General features: G+C 41.9%; 1 protein-coding gene across 1 annotated transcript in view; it reads left to right on the plus strand.

The window, feature by feature from the left end:
- Nucleotides 1–2,213: 2,213 nt before the first annotated feature.
- ANO2 (anoctamin 2) overlaps nucleotides 2,214–21,174 on the plus strand; it is a 144,093-nt gene continuing 125,132 nt past the window's right edge. The window contains exons 1-3 of the mRNA XM_062490909.1: nucleotides 2,214–2,232; nucleotides 6,455–6,633; nucleotides 9,461–9,868. Coding sequence (XP_062346893.1) covers nucleotides 2,214–2,232; nucleotides 6,455–6,633; nucleotides 9,461–9,868 — 606 coding nt within the window. The remainder of the gene's footprint in view (nucleotides 2,233–6,454; nucleotides 6,634–9,460; nucleotides 9,869–21,174) is intronic.

Below are 21,174 nucleotides of genomic sequence, written 5' to 3' on the forward strand. Positions count from 1 at the left end.
GTCTGTCTTTTGCCTAAGGACCCAGTGGGCTCGGACCTGCTCTGTGCAGGTCTCACTGCCTTTCACACAGGCTGCTGCAATTAGTGCAATTCAAATACTTTCAGCAGAATTCCTCCCTGGCAGGAGTGAAGAGCACAGTCCTACCTACAATCAAGCATGCCAGCACATCACACAGGACTCTACATCTAGCTGCTCCATTGGCATTCTCCAGCAGAAGCCAGGCTTTGAGGAAAGTTGTTTCCCAAGTCACACACACAGTTTTGTGAGCCTTGATGGGTCTGAACTACCTCGGTCTTTTACCTTTCCGCCAATGATTAAGAGCACATTGCACTGTTTCAGAACACCAACTGGATTGTTGATTGTGCCACAGGATAGATTTACAGGAATGCTGAATGGATTTGGGGAGGAGTCTTATATAACCCCTTAATAATTCAAAACATCTAATCTTTCTGCTAAATTTACAGACTTGCAAGCACCACTCCCCTACAGCAGGTGAAACACGATCGGGTTTATTGGTATTATTTGTCACAGCTCTGCATTATCAATTAGCACCATACCCAGGTACCTCAGGAAAGACAGTGATGCCGAGATATGGTTTTCTCCATTGGAAAGTCTTTAAAATAGTCTACTTCCATTCTAAGCAGCTGGATATTGGTTCCTCTCATATTGCTGTGTATATTATTTATTACCTGAGCTAAGTGTATTACCTGCAACACACCCATTCTTATGGCTTATAGGAGCTGGTAATTGGAACCTGTGCATGCAGAGCTGTAAGTCCACAGGGATTCCAGCAGAACCTGGCTCTACATTCCTATACTCTTCCAGAATTAGCCAGGATTTGCCTTTCTGGTTTTGGGCTTAGTCGGAGCAGCCTAGATTGTGGATGGAAAATAGTGAAAGTTTCAGAAAATTTTCATTTCCCCTCTCCCTGAGATAGGTATAGAAAGCAGGAGATTTGTTTCCTGTCTAGGAAACAGATTAATTTAGTTTTTAAAACTTCTGAAAGAACTTCTGAGAGTAACATAAAATACTAGCAGGGTAAAAAGAACAAAGTATTTTGTATCTGTTGATATATTGGTTAGAAGATAACAAACGCCATTTCAAAGTAGGGGCCAAGAAGATTTAAATTAATTAATTTAAAATGCCATATGAATTTCTTAGTCTTGCTGGGGAAATTTCACATCACCCAGCCCACGTTTTGGGACACAACAGCTGCACTACTCCCTTTAGGTACTCGGCAGGTTCGATAGCACAACCACGGTGTATCAGCACATCTCTCTGTGACAGAGACAATGTCTACCCCTGCCCCATGACACAGTGCACTATCCTGATTCACAAGGTCATAGAACCACTGGACTTTATTCAGGCATTGAATAAATCCATTTCTCCCTGTCACACTAGAGAAACCATCATAATGCCATAAACATGCTAAAAGAAGAAAAATATTTGGACTCGAATTAGTTACATCTCCCTCTAGTTATCACTGGCAAATAAAAGTCCTTTCTCAGATAGCACTGGTCGTCAAAAACTTTTCTTCCCTATACATTGCTTAAATTACAAGGTTGAAGGCTAAGCAGGATCCATCACCTGTTCTGATCAGACAGTTGATTACAAGATAATCCCTTGAATATTTAACGCAGGAATGACAGTGCATCCAGGCACTGAGGTAACTTGAGTACTTGAAACAGAGCCTTATAAAAAGCTTTCTGCACTTACCTCCTACCTGGAAGTACTGTGAAGCTTTGTAGATATAAAGACTTTTCCCCACAGAAACCACCTCCAAGATAATCTGATCCTCGAGTGCTGGTTCTTTGGACAGAGCTGGCTCTGCTGTAGAGCCCTTGTTCTGCATTAGCCTTTTTCCTTCCTCTCCGCTGCCTTCTGGACAAAATATACCTCTTGTTACCTTGGTTCTTGGGGCATTATGGAACATGAAGACAAGGTGGTGAAAGTCCAGCAGAGAATTGCCATGGCCTCTCAGGTCATGGGAGTTTGGTCTTTCTTCCTCTCTTCCCTCCGTGACGGTAATCACCAAACCAGAAGGTCTTGCTAATTAGCTTCAGTTTGAGGTTTGCTTAAAGCAGGATCAAGACAGGATGGAAATAGCTGCTGGTGCTGTTCTCTCCTTAAGCCAGTGCAGAAGCAGATTGTGCACAGCATAGCCACATCCTATTTTAGCACTGACGCAACTTCCAGCCAAACCTCCAGGCAACATGGAAACACACATGTCTGGTAAGTTGATTCTCTGTTTCGTTCTTATTGCTGCCTAGGAAGTGGGATAGGCCAAAACAGGGTGGAGAACAAAGAAAGGAGTACTTCAGAAGGACTTCTCCATCTTCTTTTAGGATAATAATAAAAAAAATTAAATATATATATTTATACAGAGAGCTCAGAGATATAACATGAAGAGATAATTTCTCCCAAAGCCTCAGAAATGCAGCTGTGGGTCTGCGTTGTGATCTATGTGGAAAAGACAATCACTGGGCAAATGACTTGTGCTGGTCTTCTGCTGTTTCCACCTGCATTTGCATTACTGCAGTGTAACTGGGGAGCGAGCAATATCCTTTTCCAGGAGAAAATGGGCATCCCTGAGCTCTCAATTCCCATACAAAAGGAGAAAATCTGCTCAATGCATAAAACCTTTGTGCTGGAGCTGCCAGTGTACAAGTTTAGAATAAGTTTCAGGTCTGATGTTTAGTCATTGTTCTTTTGCCATCACAGTCAAAAGTTCTGTGGTTGTTTCCATGTTATCTCATTGTTTCTCTGTTGTGAACTTCAAAGTCCTAATTTGAATAATAGAAGGTTAGAATTTGACTGTTAAATTTTATCTATCTGGTATTTCTCTCTTTAGAATGGTTCAAGAACTATTTAGGTGTTAGTCCCCTGCTGCTTAATTGCTTCTATTAAAATCAGTCCTGTAACTGAACTGAGAATTGAATGGTTCTCTTTATAAAGAGTATTTCTTCTCTAACTGTGTTCTGGAGGTGGGACGGCAAAGGATATTTGTGTTACGTATGGCCAAATGTAAAGGAATACAACTGAGATACTGAGTTCTACCTGAGAGATTCTTCTGCTGGGTGTCCTGGATGCTCAAGACATCTCAAACTGAGCATTGGCATGGGCTTCAGACAGGCAGATGCACCCAGGCTATCCAAGGCATTAGTCAGGATTTGTTGTTTTGCCCTTTCTACCTGCAGGCTGAGTGGTACCGTGTGAGCCAAGAACACACAGGCTGTAAATTAGATGGCATTAGAGACAACCCAAACAGCCTTGTCTGTCTAATTGCTATGTTCTTAAAAGGCAAAAAAATCGTGGTTTTGAAGACAGAGTGGAGGAAATCAGGCTTTTCTGTAGTTGTGTTGAGTTTGGTGGAGATGTGCACAAGAAATAATTTTGGCACAAACTGAGCTTCTTAATCTATATTCAGAGCTGAGAAGTCATTATTTACTGAGAACCTAAAGAGCACAAGCATAACCATGTTACATATTTTCATATATATATATATATATATATATATATATGTATATATCCTTTGAAAAAAATATGTTTGAGTAAAGCTACAACTAAACAGTAAGTTCAAGTAGGTTTTTTTTTTCATCCCTACTTGTGTATTGGAGTTTGTGAAACAATGCTCCTAAATTGCAGATGTTTTGAACATCTTCCTTTCAGAGGAGCATCCTTCTAACTGTGGTATCTTTCAGAAATGCAGATCTTTTCTGATACTTAAGTGGAAAGGGAGGAAGATAAATGAAAGCAGTTCCATGTCTGTGCCCTGGGTGACCAAACCACTTGCAGTGTATTCTGCAAGTAGCTGTGCTGTAATAATCTGATCATCTGGACCACTCAGCTCAGTTAATTGGCTGTTACTCAGGATTTACTACAGAGCTCCTTAATTAGGCATAATCCTTTGCTGCCTCTTTCACAAGCAGTGTGGTCCTTTAACACACCCTCTTAGTCCTTCCAATTTTGGCAGTCTGTGCAACTTCTTCATGGTGGCACTATGGACAAGGACCTCACAAACAGTGAGGTTGATTGCTGCACATGTGGCCAACTCTTAAGTTTGCAAAAAGCTGAGTCAAAGGAGTGCAGAGAGGTTGAGAGAGCAGGTGATGATTGACTGTGAATTGGCACTGGAGCTGGTCACTGATCTCTGTCCTGGGGGTATCTTGTTCTCGGAAGCCATTTTCAACTTGATGGAATTTAACTGGAGGGATGCTCCCCAGCTATTTTTGCAGAATGAGTGTAGTTCTTAAACATTTGCTTTCCAAGTTGAATGCAATATTCCCTGTACTGCTGTTCTCTGGAGATACGTATATATGTACATAAATATACAGGCAAATATGCTATGCATGTGTGCATATTTAAAATTTTTATGTGTATTCACATACATACCCACACACAGAGCTTGTTTCTATCAATACTGATTCCTCCAGAATATTTACAGAATGAGAACATGTAAGGCCAGATGTCATAAAGACTTACAGGGTGGAATGAGGTCAGGCTGCATCTGAAGCAGAAGCCCCTGAGGCACTGCTGTACCACGGGCAAGAACTGTCAAATGTGGAATGCATTCAAAACAAAACATTTTGGTTCAATCCGTCTAATTTGAGAAGATAAGCTTTGGGGAGAACAGTAGTCTGCCATATACATATATGGCAATTACATTTCTATCAAAAAATTTATTCTGCTTGGGAGTCCCTGACTGCCTCACCAGTTTACCAGTGTTAATCTCAGGTGTGTGACACAGTTTCTGGAGGTTGGGAAGCATAATGGAAATGAAATCATCTTATTATAAAGGAACTGCAGCTTTTTTCCTAGGCCTAGTTAAAAGGACTGGAAAGAAAAAGAGGTCTTTAATTGACTGTGTAAAGGTCTTGTGAGATGTCCCAGACTCAGATTGAAAATACTGGAGAAACATTGTGTGTGGCCTATGGGAATGAAACCTCCACTTATTAATTATTTTCCTTGGAGTTTCCCTCGTGGCATCTTTATGTGCTTCATTAAAGTGAACCAAGCATGAGTCTGCTCAGGAGATCAGACAGGGAAGACTGGTGAGTTAATCTGCTGGATTGTTCAAATGCTGCTGGACCCTAACCTGGTATTGATAGGAAACATAAGAATAACCATAATGTTTAGGGGTCAGACCCCCTCCTCCAAGCATTTCCTTCTTTACCATTCCACTCTCTCCTCTCTCAGAACATGGTGGTGGAGAAGCAGTTTCAGTCTGAGTATAGGGGATAGAAGGGGCTCAGCTAAATGAGTGGGAAATGCAGTCGCCAGACTTTAGCAGTAGGCAATGGATGTAGTGTCTCCCTGGATAAATGGGAGATGCTATTTCTTCTTCCTGGAGAAAAGTCCTCACTAGACAGAGGCAGTGGTGCTTTGTCTCTGTAGTGGTGATGGTGCTGACCACGTGGGCACATGGCTACAGGATGTCTTCTCCTGGGAATAAAACACTAATGCTGGAAGGAACAAGACATGGGTTTTCCTTCACAGTAAGAACTTCTCCAAGAGGATGAGAGTATGGATCAGTCAACCCCATTTCAGCTGTGGCACCACTAGAGGGGGAGAGAGTATGAAACATTTGTGTGTCGAAACAGTTTCTGTATCCACTGGTTTTTATCAGCATTTTTCACTGTGCTACTGCCTGTATGGAATTGACCTGTTGGAGCAAGCAGGCCTCCAAGAGGGTAAGAGGGATGGAGCACCTGTGCTGTGAAAAAAGGGGCTGAGATAATTGGGATTGTTCAGCCTGGAGAGGAGAAAGCTTTGGGCTGATCTCACTGTGGCCTTCCAGTACCTGAAGGGAGCCCACAGGAAAGATGGAGAGAGACTCTTGACAAGGGCCTGGAGTGACAGCACAAGGGGGAATGGCTTCACACTGACAGAGAGCAGGGTTAGATTGGATATTGGGAAGAAATTCTACCCTGTGAGGGTGGTGAGGCCCTGGCACAGGTTGTTCAGAGCAGCTGTGGCTGCCCCATCCCTGGCAGTGTCCAAGGCCAGGGTGGATGGGGCTCGGAGCAACCTGGGACAGTGGAAGGTGTCCCTGCCCATGGCAGGGGGTTGGAACAAGATCATCTTTAAGGTCTCTTCCAACCCAAGATATTTTGTGATTCTGTGATGATTCCCATCCCCTCCAGACCCTCTATTATTCCGCACTGTGACTATGTAATTTGTCAAACACAAGAAATAGGGAGCATGTGTAGAAATTCCAGACATTAGCCCCTAAGACCAGAACATGTGGCTAAAATCTTAGATACACTTAATGAGCACTTCACATGTGCAAAGTGTTCTTTATTGAGAATGACCATGATCCACAAGTTTGTACCTTTACCTGATGCCACTGGATCGGTTCACATCACTAGAAATGAATACTGACTGCAGTATTTCCCATTGCATTAGGGAACCACCTGTACAAAACCTGCTTTATGTATTTATTTCTCCTTCTCAGAGTTTGCCCTACCCTCCTCACACCCCACTCTCAACGGGCAGAAGACAGCAAAATCAGCAAGGGACTCTTTTTCAGCCTACAGCAGCAAATACCTCACTGTTCCTCAGAACCGGACTTCCTGGCACAGAAATGGGACCAGTGGAGCTCTTGAAGCATCAGTGGTGTCCTACAGAAGTTCTGTAAGTAGGGTTTCATGTTCATTGATCTGCATCAAATGAATTTGGGCTTATGAAGGGTCTTGAAACATGGTGAGAAAAGCAGGGTACACTCTCCTGTGTGTTGGTTAAATCAGAACAAGGAGAAGAATCTTTATGAGGAAAGTGGTATCACAGCCTCAGGTGGTTCAGTTGTCTCTCTGTGTACAGCAAGAATTAATTTCTACAGTAGTGATCTCACCAAACTTTTCCTAACTTTTCCAAACTTTTTGTTTACTTTAGTCAAAATCCTTCAAAGCAGGAACGGAGGGGGTTGCTATTACACCCAGTGGCAGAAAAGATCTGCAGGTTGCTCATTAAATGGGATGTGCCTGTGCCAACCCTGAGCCAGCTGTGCCCAAGTGGTAATGGGGGCTGGATTGGATTGGTTCCCAGTGGAAGTGTGATATGGCTGTAGTGTTCAGAGGAGAGCTGTTGTGAGAGAAGGCACCTTTTGGGATGTATGTGTTGTGATATATTTGCTATCAGACCACTAGAACAAAATCATCATGAATTGCTGATCCTACCTTACCATTCTCTTATTCCTTGGTGTGATGGCTTCTTGTCTTGGAAACATTGAGAAGTAGTGAAAGCAGGACCTAAGCTGGTAATAATTTAAATCACTGTTTCTGACTTTTAAAGTGGCTGTGAGAGGGGAGGAGAAAAAGATCTTGATAGTTCTTTCAGAGATGTTTTTGAAATTGTGACTTTTTGTGTTCCTCCCTAAAAAAGTCTCCTTGTGCCAGAATGTCACATGGTAAGGCAAGCAGTGCAAATTTAGGGGCAGGAAATGTCTTTAGTGAAATCGGTGGGAATTTTGATTCATTTTCCATGAATTGGACACCCATAATTATGGGGATGGCACCTTGCTGCCAAGAGTGAGGAAAAGAGTCCATGGGGAGGGAGAGGGAGTCACTGTTGACTCTCCTCATCCCCTGTGTAACTCCAGCAACCCCAAGTGTTGCTATGGTGCCCTCTCAGGTGGCTGGGATGTGGCAGGTGGCTCCACTCAGTAACAAATAGGAAAACCTCGGAGTGATTTTCACATTCTCCAACCTCCTTGTTGCCTCTCCCGCTTCTTGCTTGTGCTTCTTGTTTCTGCCCACACTCTCCAGTAAGGGAGGAGAGGATGCTCATAGCTCTTCTCTAGAGCCAGCTAATGCATTGCCCTGCACCAGTGACCTGCTGATGGTGACATCATTCTTTCTGCGCTGTATAGCCTGAAACTCTCTGGGAAGGACACTAGAAATCTGCCACGGGCTTTTCCTTGCTGGGGCAGAGATGGATCTGGGAAGTTTACATGGGCTGCCTGTGAGTACTATATGAAAACATATCTAATCAGGATATGGGGAATTGCAACAAAATGCTGTCTCACAAGCAGTTTTATGTCCTGCCAGGACGTAATGCTGAGTGTAATTTTGGATGTGCCTAAAGGGACTGCATATATACTTTAGACATGAAGGGTGTGATGTGCACAACAGATTGTTCAGTGGTAATTTTGTGAAAGGATGAAGGATGTAGCATGCATGTAAACTCAAGATTTATTTAGTGATGTGACAACTGAAAGCTACTTTGTGGGAAACTAAGTGAAGCAGAACAATGAAAAAAAACGAATCTAGTGGTGTTGATGAATATAATAATTTGCAATGATATTTATATAATTCATTCATAAATTTGTGTTTTGTTAGCAAACAAGATGAATGCCATACATCATGTGGTTAACTGTGCATTCAGTACTACTAGCACATGTAAGGAAGGGGAGAAAAAGAGAGAAAGACCTTTTACTGGTACCTCCCAAGATTTTGCTTGTACAATCACCTATAGGAGCTAGAAATGTTTGGAATTAGGTTATATGATGATTGCTTTGGATCAGGTTGACCCTTGCTTTTATCTTCCCCCCCCCATCATTGGAGGACTGGTGTCACTCCAGTGAATAACACTCTAGAGAGTTCTCTGAAGGGCTTTACATTGCAGCATTGTGCGAAAATGCTGGTCGGAAACAGCTTGAAAAACTCATGGGCTGCCTTAATGATCTGGAAGTACAAGTGAATGCCTCAGTGCCAGACTTCCACATGAATGTTACAGAATTCCTATCCAGGCTGGAGAGTGATGGCAGGATTACTGTTGGAGCTGCATCCCAGAAGGGCTCTGAGAGGGTGATAATGAAGCAGGGGTGGTCTGAAGGGCTGACTGGGTGCAACATAGGTGGTTTGAAGGATTTTAGCCATGGATTCCCTTTTGCAGTGTTACTGGTCAGTCACACAGTCTTTTCATACGTTAAAATACAAGCTATCGTGGGTAGCTATTCATGGGGCATATCCTTTCTAATCCCTGGTATTTTCCAAAGTGTTTCTGTCCAGCCCTGCCCTTCTGGAGCTAGAATCACATTGAAGATATTTCTCCTAGTGGGGCTAAGATCAATTTCTTCCCTTCCGACACCGTTTTTGCTTCCCTTCCCTGCCTGATTTGCTCCACAGCACATGGCACGTGGTGTGTAGTGTGATCCTTATTATAATTTCTCTGTCCACTTTCAAAATGTAGTTGTTGTCTCCCCTTGGTCTGTGCAGGGTGGTGGAGTTGGATTGTGCCTCCATACCTGCTCTTCCATAGGGATCCCATGTATTGGGATAACCTAAACTATGTTTAGTTTACAGACAGAGGAAGAATGAAGTGAGACTGGCGTGCAAAGTTAGTTTTTGTAGGTCATACCTGGGCTCTTTGTGGCTTCATGTGCTCGTGTGGAGATAGACCTTCTCCACCTACTTGGGCTTTTTGGCTTTCTTGTCTGTGCAACTCCATGTTTCTCTCCCAGATTATCAACAACTACATGGAAGGCACCCTGTCAGGGGTGAGGGACAAGGCGTCCTCGAGAGGCCTGCACTTCAGGGACAGCAAGAGGAAGGTCGACTACGTTTTGGCCTACCACTACCGCAGGAGCCTGGCCCGGCACGCGCCTGGCGCGGCCTCCCTGGAGCCCAGGCGCGGATCCCCCTCGGTAGCGCTGGTTTCGAACGGAGGCACCGGGAAGGGCTGTGCTGAGCCCCAGCAGCAGCAGCGGGATGATGGGCAGCGTGCCCTGCCGGAGTGGCCGGGGCTACCGGGCCTGGAGCTGGTGGAGATGAGCCCGCTGGACGCCGTGGAGGAGGAGAGGAGGCTGCAGCGGGAGGAGTACGAACGCAACCTGCTGGAAGCGGGGCTGGAGATCGAGAAAGACCCCGAGGTAAGAGGAGGAGTCTTGCACCTCATACATGGCATCAGGTGTCCTGGTGGATAATGGCCAGTTTGGGTGGCCAAAATACAGTGTGAAGCTAAGAAGGTCGCCAGGGTGTGTTTGTGTTGCTTGGGCCTTTCTGCCTGAGAAAGACATGGTGGTTCTTGTTTACTGTAGTGTTGAGTACCAATTCCAATCTTACTTCAGGTGAAAATGTATTTCTTTATCTAAATGTTCTTATGGCATGAAGCAGACACACTATTTATGCCAAAAAACCCCAACAACTTAAATATCGCTAAAATGAAGAAAGTATCTCTTAAGTAATTTGCTGGAAAACTGCTAAGATATTTTGTATTTCCTCACAATGTTTTCAGTGTGACTCTCAGTATGTGACCATCTTTCTGCTATGATTTTTATAACCAAATTTCATAAAACCCTGGAGAACACCTCTTTTTGGAGACCCCTTTCAATTTTTTCATCAGAAACCAAAAAATTCAAGCAGGAGATTTGGATTTGATTATTTGACTCATTACTTACCTTAAGTCCAGCTGGATATAAATTCTGTTTTGGCCTCTTTCCAAGTGATGATGCATGCTCTTAAATAATATACAAGGTGATAAATGGTGTCATAAAATGTTGATCAAAAACCCACTTTTTGACTGTCTTGACTATGAAGAGAAAAAAGCATTTTGTAAATGAACTGGGAAGTTCACAGGAAATTGTTGCTTAGTCCTTTTATGGAAAAAAAAATCGATCGATTGATTGATTGATTTTGAAAATTACAAAAAAAAAGCTATTCTATCACTTCTCTATGTGTGTATAGAATCACTCCTGTTCACCACCCCTCCTCCTCTCCTTCCCCAACGCACAAACTGTCTAATCAAATGGGGAAAGTAGTTTTTCCCTTCTAGAACCTCCTGAGAAACTGGAAGGGACTGGAAGAACTATTCCTTATCCTTTTTCTTCCCTGCCCGTGACCTGTGGCTTTTACATCTTTTCCTTATTATCACTTCACTGATTTTTTCTTCTGTTAGTTAACTCCTGTTGGAACATGCTGAAGGTTCTGCCTATTTTCTTGCTGTAAATTTTGAAGAAACTGCTGATTAGTCACATGTGAAAGGCACAGCTGTTTTTATATGTGGATTAAAATTGTGTGTTGAGCTGATATGAGAAAAACTTCTGCTTTTAGTCCTGGGAAAAAATGTATCTATAAATTCATTAAACTGAGAACAGCCTGAAAGCAGCATTTGTATTGTTGTATAGCACAGTAGGCTTTCAACTACAACATTTCCAGTGGATTATGCAGAACTGAATGTATGTTTGGTGGAGGTTTTTTCATTTCTTGTTGCTCATTTCAGTGCCAATATAAGAAGTGGATTTTTTTCAAATACTATTGGAAGTTGAGATATATTCCCTAATATGTACTCTGGACCAGGTTTTAAGATAGGTCTAATCTGGCTGAAAAGATAAATATTAAAGTGATTCCACTTTTGGACCCTTGGTTTTTCTGCCTTATGTCATTTTCCTATGGTTTTGCAAGAAAATCCACTAATATGAGAATGATAGGATATTGTGAATCAAAGAATTGTGGAATGGTGTGGGTCTTCCAACCTCCCAGGACATGGGAGTTCTAGAAGCTGCTTTTGTAGACTGAAACCTTTTAGAAATCAGGAAGTTCTTCTCTAGGAACACAGGATAGAGTTGCAGCAATTTAAAAATCTTTATTTCTGCAGCTTTTTTTGTTTTTTTTAGAAAAGTGGAAATTTCCATGATGTTAATATGTTTGCTAAAATGTGGCATTATTATGATTGTTATGTACTTGATAACTAGGAATAAACACCTTTCTCACTTATACTGTCAAATGTGTAAAAGAAGAAGACAAGAAAAAAATGAAGACGTATAATATATACATGGAAAGAGGCATATTGCTGGTTTTGAATTTATGGAAGATAGGCAAGAGTATGGACTGTCTCGACTCACCCAGTTATTATTTGTGAATTAAGGAATTTTTGACTACATATTCAACTTCCTAATGATTTTCATTTGTTATTGCTGTCCTCCACAGAAACTTTCCTCTCCCTTAATACAACCTTCCTCTTTTGTTTGTTTGTTTGTTTGTTTTCCTGTTTTAAACTGAGATGATATTTTGCATGTCCAAGACAAAGTGCACAATGACAGTCTTGGGCATGAAGTTGCCCAAGAAGGGCAATAAATACCATGAACATTGCAGTTTTTTAAAATTTATTTATATTTTACTTTACCTTTTTTGTTAATTTGCTTTACTTTGTTTTGTTTTGCTTTTTTTTTTCCTGCGGAAACTGATAATTGTGTTTCACTTCATCTGAAACCAGTCATTTCCTTAAATTTGAATTTCACTGTTGCTTTAATGACTGCAAATGCAGCACACATCATTTTCAATTAGTATTATGTATGGTAAGGCATAATAGGTATGGAATATAAAGACACTGGAGAAGTGCCTTGGCATTCGGACAAAGCTGGATCATTTTCGAGCACATTGGAAGTGAAATGTACTTTGCTAAGTAGCAGTTGGGAGAGGAAATATTATTTCAAGGGGAAGATGATGACAATTCTAAAACAAAGTGTAAATTATCCTCCAAGAAGCTCATCTAACCTCAATTTTTGATCTAGTATTGTTTCAGAAATGCCTCACTAAGCTCCCTTGATTACATTGCATCTGAGAGAAGGAAGTCCTTAAGGTCCTCAATGCTGATAATAATATTAGTGATGATGGAGGTTGTGATTGGATTTTTCTGCTTGATAGTCCAGGGCATATTTTTGAATTTTTGTGGAGAAAAACCCATGTAAATTTAAGAGCCCAACCAGCCAAACAAACCTCCCAACACCTCCCCAACCTGAGCCAAGCAAAAGCTTACAGTGCTGCAGTAGATTTTATTTATGGGGTTAAAATGCACCGTTTTGTTGCACTAAGGTGTTCCCTATTTGTCTGTGGGAGAAGGCTTGTCGCCTGTTAGCTGTTAAGGACAAATTGTAGCCAAAATGATATCAGGTATATTGCTTACTTCAGTAATAATTAAAAACCTGAAAAAATTAAAAAAAAAATGTTTTCCCCTAAAATCTATCAATGTGCTCTGTGGATACTCCCAGAAAAACATCTCATGCCCTTAGTACATGTTAGACACCTTTCAGGCACTGGGTGTGGACATTGTAATTGCCTCAAAATATTCATTCATCCAAAGTGCAGAGAAAAGCTTAATAATAGCAAACATTATTTTTAAAAGGATATGGAAATTTGAGTCCTAGACCTTTACCCCTGTTAATGAATGCCCCCTGAAGCCAATGAGAATGCAAACAGAGTAATGGAGCATTGCAGGAAGGGTCTTTTGTGCTCTAGGTCTTTGGACTTTGTATTTCAGTCTCTCAGCACTCAGAACGAGGCAATACTTCTTTGGAGAGCCAATTATATAAATATTTGATGCATATTTTTCAGCAACTCTGGTTACAGAAGCATTAATTAGCTAAAACACGTTCTGCTTCTGTATGTTACTTATATGGGGCTGAAATGTAATACACAGCTCTTATAAAATTAAAGTTGAACAGGCAAGGCAAGGTTTTCAGTGGTAGTGAAGTGAACATGATGAAAATATTGACAAGTTGATTAACTATTTAAGAGGAAATTATGTCTCCATTTTAAACAGGATTTTGAAGTAGCCCCATAGGATTTAGGTGTGATTAAATCAGCATTAAAATAATGATCTGTCGTAAAAGGTGGCTAAGTAGAATGGCTGTGCTGTCAAAACTCAAAATCTATATTATGAATCCTGGGGTTTTATTTAATGACTGTGCTGTGACTTGAATAGATGAATGGGCAGAGAGACTCACTCTGTGTATTTTAATTACCATCCAGGCTCTTGGTGCTTAGCTATGAGGTACCTTGGTCAAAATGGCTTCCAAGAGATGTAGAGAAAATTAAAAAGATGCACAAAAATCATCTGTTTTGTCAATAACATTTATAAAGCTCTTGGGTAAGCAGTGGTATGTGTCATCAATTGTCTGCATATTGGGAAATGGAGTAATCCATATCTTGAATTTTAGATGAAGGTAGAATAGGGCTGTATATGCTGGTGATATTTACAATGGGATTTGGGCCAGAGGCCCCAAATCCTAATTTTGCATATATTTTTTTACATAATGCTGTTCCTAGCAGACTTGCCTCGTAGAAATGGCCACCAATAGCCTCCCAAATTTGTGTTTTCATTTCTCTGTGTCCTGTGCTGAATGCTGTCACCTGCTGGGAGAACTACTTTAAGCCCTACAAACTGCCTGGCAGATGAGAACCCCCAGGGAATGGCTTGTACATCTCTGCTGGGGCATGGCAGGGGGAGAAGGGGACACTTGAAGGCTAGGGCATGCACAGTAACAAATCAGCTGCTTGGCCTGGTCACAGATGATTCCCTGAAAATGTATTTTAATTATCAGTGCTCTCGTTTGCAACAGAAGTTTTAATGTGCAAATTAAATCCCTGAGGAGGGTTTGAAAGGTGACACATGAAGCCCTAAGGGATATGATGCTGCCGTAGTGCCTGCAGAGGAGGCTTGGAGGCTGAATAGTGGTAATTTCTCCAAGGCATTTAGGCCAGTGCAGCTTCATGAAAAGCAGCTTCATGAAAATACAGTATTAAAATATGAAATAATTTGGGGAATTTGGAGCTGGGATTTGTTGTTTTTCTGATTTATTTAATGACAACAGTCAGGCTGCTGTTATTGGCGTGAGGAGCTGGGTGAGGACTGTCCCACCTGCAATTCCTGATGTACCTTGACCTATTCTTTGTCACAGCAAAAAAATCCTGAATTTCAGGATTTCATTTGTAGGAAAAATGGGACTTTATTTGCTTTCCTGTTCCCAGGCCACTGCTTACTTTGTCTCTAGCAGCAAACATCCCTGCAAGTATCTCTGGTGCCAAAGGAATGCTCACTACTGAATTTCTGCTGGTTGGGTAATTGTTCTGTGATTTCATTATTTTTTTAGAGGCATTGCTGGTTAGCCATGAATTCACACCTCATGAAAAATTCTTTGCCTAAATCAGAGCCACTGAAAATTCTTCTTTGGAGAAGATGCAACACTGTCGATAAGCGTTCCCTGTTTTCAATATGTTGCTTTTATACATAAATACATTAATTTATATACTAGTTTGTGTTGTAGATATAAAGGGTCTGAGCTAAGACAGCGGCTTTTCCTTTTCCTTTTCCTTTTCCTTTTCCTTTTCCTTTTCCTTTTCCTTTTCCTTTTCCTTTTCCTTTTCCTTTTCCTTTTCCTTTTTCCCCCTTCTGCCTGCAATAAGGCAAATTAAAAGGCATTCCATAAGGTGTCATTCAGCCTTCTCAGATTCAGGAATGGATTCCAGCAGGGAAAAGGCTGGGGGTATCTGACAGTGGAAATTAGTCCTTGGAGGATAGGACTGTCTTATGGGGGAAAAAAATCCACAACTGTTTGTGTATATGAGGATTGAGGGGGTGGAATTTGCTATCTTTTGGCAGATCCAGGGAAAGGTAATATAAATTATGACTCAGGGTTTTGGGATTCTTGTAGTTTTTGAGCTCTTCTTGCTTTACTGTTTACTCTAATGGCTGTGTGTGTCATCGTGCCCACATTTCAGTTACTATAATGTCATGTTGATCATGACACTGTTCTCAGACAGGCAAGCAATATTCTTCCAGGAAGTGAGACACTATAGGGAAGAAATGTCCCAAAACATTTTACATCGTGTACACTTTCAAATGTTATATTCTACTTGAGAAGGATGCATTTTGGTGTGAAAACTGGATTTAAGGTTTTCAGCATGAACAGTGGAGAGGTCTTTTCAAGAAAAAACAAAGTAATTAGTAATCAGAACACCCTTTTCAGGTCAAACTGTTTCTTAAATCTTTTGCAGACCTAAGTTCTAGGCAGGGGCAGAGTTCCAACAACTTAGTTGTAGTTCCTGTGGATGAGCACAGATTTAGTGGGGGAAAGCTGTCATAGAGGGAAAGATTCATTAACTGTCCCACATGGCTACATCCTGAAAAAAAGACAAAACTGTGATGTGCAAGCCACAAGTTGTAATCAGATTGCATTCGAAGTGTCTTTCCTGGTCATTGCAAGGCTTATTAAGTCACAGGACAAGGCAAATCAGTCAAAACTGTATCACAGAGTTGCTTCTGTCATTCCAGTGGTTCCAGGTCAGCCATTATTTTTCCTGAATAGAACAATAAGGAAGAAATAATTTAGCAGAGTTGCATTGGGCTACATGGTTCTCATTAGCATTAATAAGAGTTTGGTGGCTTAATCCTCATGCACAGTATGGAAAATTTACCCTTCTGGGTGGATTGTCTCCTTGGCACACAGTACACAGTGCTGATAAATCTGATAAATGTGTGCCCTCTATTGAACCTCTCTCGTGTACAAGTATGTGCTCACAGTAATAGGCCAAAGAAAAAAACCGTTAGATCTTGATTTATGTAACATTGTGCTGCATTCTGTAATATTCAGTGAATTCTGTGCAGTTATTCCAAGTCAGCATTAATGTAACAATGATTTCACCCCTGAAACCAAAGGGTTGGACAAAATTATTTATTTTGAACAAGCGCATGGATTTTTTTTTGGGGGGGGGGTGGGAGGGCTTCATATTTTTACTTTTTTTTTTGTTTGTTTGTTTGTATATGTTGATAATGCATATGTTTGCTTTAAGTTCTGCCATCTAGGAATTAACTAATCAGTTCTCTGCTGGCTTCTCCCTTCAATTCCTGGATTCTGTAATAATTTTAAAGCATTATAGAATCACTAAAAAAATTGACACCCATAGACTGTACTTTTAAGGGAATCCTGGAGGTGGAGTTAGGTGATGATGATCTTGGAGTTTCATAACATGTCTCCTGGTAAAATGAATAAAAGATATTTGGGAGAGAATGAGCTATTTATAGCTAGAGTGGGAAAATTGACTGAACAGCTATGTGGACTAATTTTTTTTTTTTTTTAGGAACTGCAACCTTTTTACCTTTTCAGGGGGAACAAAAAAGACACTGATAGATGCATTTTCCTGGAAATGTAGAGGTGGTCATTGCTTCCCACAGGTTGGAGCCAACACAGTACTCTAGAAAAATACCAACATCCTTCTCTTCCAGAGGAGCCTAGTTGCACTTCCCTTAGTCATGTCCCACTTGGGACATGGGGAATTTCTCTCCAGTCTTTTTTTCCCTACACATTCACTAAGCTCAGCTGTGGTTGACCTGGAGTAATTTAATAATACAAACTAAAAATAACATTTCAGAGATACAGAATATATATATTCAAGATCTTGTAAATACTTAACCAGAGCTCCATGCTGACACCTCCAACATCTTAGTTCAAATTACTGTAGTTCTTCCTTGATCACTTCAAAATGGGGAGGGATATTTCTGTCCATCCTACATTTAGGGCTTTTCCCCAAGTCACTCAAAGTCCTACGTCTGTTCCTATTGAAGCTGGTTACAGACTGTGAAGGATGACTTGTGTTTCCTAATGCTTTGAAAGTTTAAACTCTGTACATGTCCTGTAAGTCACAGGGTTTTCAAGTTTTAGTTTTCCTGGATTTTAGTGTCATTGTTTCTATCAGCTGCTTGCTTCATTCCCATTAACCTCATTCGTTTGTAGGTTTGCCTGTCTTGGAAACCTCTGGTGTTCTTGCTCTTTTTCCATCTCTCATATTCCATACTTCATTTTGCTGTCTTTGACCATTCCTTGCTTGCCTCTGAAGATGTGCAAATGTTCAGCAGCCACTGGGCCCTGTTAGGTCAAGATAAAAGTAATATCCTAAGATTGTGTCCCTAAGGAAGGTCACTGGAAGGCTCTTCTACCCTTTCAATGTGCATACTCTGATTAGCAGGACCTAAGAAATTTCATACCATGTTTTTTTGTTAAATTAGGGGTACTTTCAGGCTTTTGCAGTGCTGTCAACCCACTGTGGTGCCCCACAGCCCTGGCAAGCCTCCCTGCTTGTCACAGGTCCCTCTGAGTTCACTGGATAATGTTTACTCTCTGCCTGCAGTGGCACTGCTCAGCTTTCACAGGTCAATGAGTGGTACCTGCTTCACCTCACCAGTGCTTGACCTTCTCACCTGCCTCTGGCCTCTGCAAATGTCCCTCTGTCCCTTCACACTGGTCTCCTGCAGGGCTGCTTGCCTGGCCACCACAGCGTGCTCCATTTTTGCCCATGATGCTCTTTCTCCATATCCTGCATGCTGTTCTGATTACTAAGGAGAAATTACTTAATTTTTTTTCTTGAAAAAACCCCTCCACTGTTCATGTTTAAGATCTTGGAAATCCTGCCACTCCTTGGTGTCACTCTATCTTTCCTTGGTGAGTCTGAAGTCAGCCCTTCACCCTTCCCTGCTGCCCATCAGCTGCCATCACTCATGGGCCTGTGTAAAGTCACAACATCCAAGACATCTTGATGACCCCTGTGGGTCCCTTTAACTTAGAATATTCCATGAACTGTGAACTTTTCAATTGAGAAAATCCACAGCTGGAACAGCTGGACATGCAGGTTTCATACTTTCCAACTGCTTCTCTCAACAACCTCTGTGCAAAATTTCCTTCCACCCTTATTCTCTCCTTTTATCAAAGCTGTCCTTAAGAAACTGCTCACCCAAAGCCAGCCAAGTTCAGCTTCAGTGAATTGCCAAAGTTTGCTCATTAAAGCACTTGCTTTACTTTTCAGCTGATGTGTTGCAGGAGGCACCTGAGAGCACCACAGTGACGACCTAAGACACGGCTTGCACCACAAGGGACCCCGGGCTGTTTTTCACCTGTGAGCCACAGTTCACAAGTGACTCTCCTGGAAAGTATTTGTTGGTTTAGGGATGTTTTGTCACATCTGGCCACCAACTGGCAAGTCTCTTCACAGAAAAGTCAGCACAAAAAGTGCTTTACCAAGATCCAGCTGCAAATTGTTGTTAATTTCCATATCTCCAATGCTCAGACTGTCTGCAAAGACAAACCCCACATACCAGATGACCTCCTAGATGATGTTATTAAAGACAGCTCATTTTAGTATTTAAAAGTAGGTGTGGTTTTATAAGATAGTGATTGGTAACCCTCCTGATATCAGTATAGCAATTCTGTAGTCAGGTACTGTGCTTCTAGCAATTCTCCCATTATTTTATGAAAAGATGCAAAGGTAATTAGAGTGTAAAACCAATTTTGTTAATGTTGTAGAATTTTAAGTACCATGAAAGACTAATAAGTAGCTCTAAAATGTATTCTTTCACTTGTACATGTCAGTGGTAATTATAAAAAATTATAATTAACATATAATTACAGAGCACTCCAGTGTAATTAAAACCACAATAAAAAAGTGTAGCCAAGGAATCATACATCAAAAGCTTTAAGATGAATCCAGGAATTGAGGCAGTGGGCATCCTCCTGCTACCTGAACCCTTGAAAACAGATGGGAAAGTGGAAGAAAGAGGCAGAATCAGAATCCCAGGATGGGTCAGGCTGGAAGGGACCACAGTGGGTCACTGGTGCCACCTCCCTGCTCCAGCAGGGCCATCCCAGAGCACAGGGCACAGGATTGTGTCCAGCTGGTTCTGCAATATCCCCAGAGATGAGACCCCACAGCCTCTCTGGACAATCTGTTCAGTGCCAGGGAAGAAGTTCTGCCTCCTGTCCAGGTGGAACCCCCTGGGCTCAGTCCCTGCCCGTGGCTCTGGTGCCATTGCTGGGCCCCCCGGAGCAGAGCCTGGGCCCTGCTCGGAGCCCTCCCTGCACACAGGGACACCCAGGGATGAGGGTCCCTCTCAGCTGGGGCTCCTCTCCAGGCTGGACAGCCCCAGCTCCCTCAGCCTTTCCCTGTCACAGATGCTCCAGGCCCTAAATCATCTCTGCAGCCTCTGCTGGCCCCGCTCCAGGAGCTCCCTGTCCCTCCTGTGCTGATGATCCCAGAGCTGGACACAGCTCTCCAGATGTGCCTCCCAGGGCTGGGCAGAGGGGCAGGATCACTCCCTGAACTGCTGGCAATTCCTTAGTACAGACCTAAGGGCTCTTTCAAGTACTAACAGGACAACATAAATCCCTATTGCCTGTTACTCTCCACATCTAGGTGCCTGTGTTCAGACACATTTTTCTATAATCAGTATAAAGGGGTAGTGCCTTTGAAGAGCAAAGTTCATCCTGATTCTCAGATGCCTCTCTCAGAGGAATGACAGGAGCTGCTGTTACCACCTGCAGTCCCTGAAGTCTGGCAGAACTCAATACCTGTGTCTTTCTCTGTGTCTGTGTCAAAACTGCTGTGAAATTACTTTTAGAAGGAGTAACCGTTATTAAATTTAAAATGTTGTTAAATACATATGGGCAGAGACAGGACTCAAACCTAACTAGCAGAAAACTATCATGGGACTGAAGGTATTTTTGGGTAGAGGATCTCCTGTTCCTGTGTTCCCTGGTATCCTATCTGGGTTCCTTTCAGTTCTGGTTTCCAGTTCTGGTTTCCTATTTTCATGTCTTTTATTGTTGAACAGAGCACAGCAGAAAAGTGGGGGTGAAAACCACATGAATGCTAAGTTGTTTCACTGGAAAATTAGTTTTTAAATCCTACAATCCCAGAATGATTTGGTTTGGAAAGGACCTTAAAGACCACCTCATTCTACCCCCTGCCATGGGCAGGGACACCTTCCACTATCCCAGGTTGCTCAGAGCCCCATCCAGCCTGGCCTGGAATACCTCCAGGGATGGGGCAGCCACAGCTGCTCTGGGTAACAAATGTGAGAAAACATTTGTGTGGAGAGGAACGAGAAAAAAGGGAAGTTTCTCCTTGGAAAGCATGTCTGTATTTATCTTTACACTTATTTCCCACAACTGCAAATCTGCTTCCCACGGCTTCTTTTCTTAAAATGTTTTTCTTTTACCTGCACACACCTGATGTAAATCTTCAGTTTTTCTTCCTCCCAAGAAATTTGTGTCTTTATTCTGCCACTTGCCTGTAACATTGACAGCTGTATTTATTACACACCCCTTTTTAGAAAGTATAAAACCTTAGTTAATAATAATATACAAATACCTATTAAATTATGTAGAATTTTCTAGTTATTAAATATTACTTAACAATCTGTTTTGTTCAGTTGGTGGCAAGAGGTGCATTGCTGCCATGAACTTGCTATTATTGTTCTCCAGAAGTCTGGGTTGGACAAATGCATCACGATTAGATGTTGATATATTGATATATTAATTACAGACACACAAAGTGTACTGGAGTGGAAATGGAAATATGAAAAGCCCATATGGTGTTTATTCCTTTGCTGGGGGCAGGAGGAGAAGCTTTG

Source organism: Cinclus cinclus, chromosome 4, assembly GCF_963662255.1.
Source record: "Cinclus cinclus chromosome 4, bCinCin1.1, whole genome shotgun sequence".
Taxonomy (NCBI): Eukaryota; Metazoa; Chordata; class Aves; order Passeriformes; family Cinclidae; genus Cinclus; species Cinclus cinclus.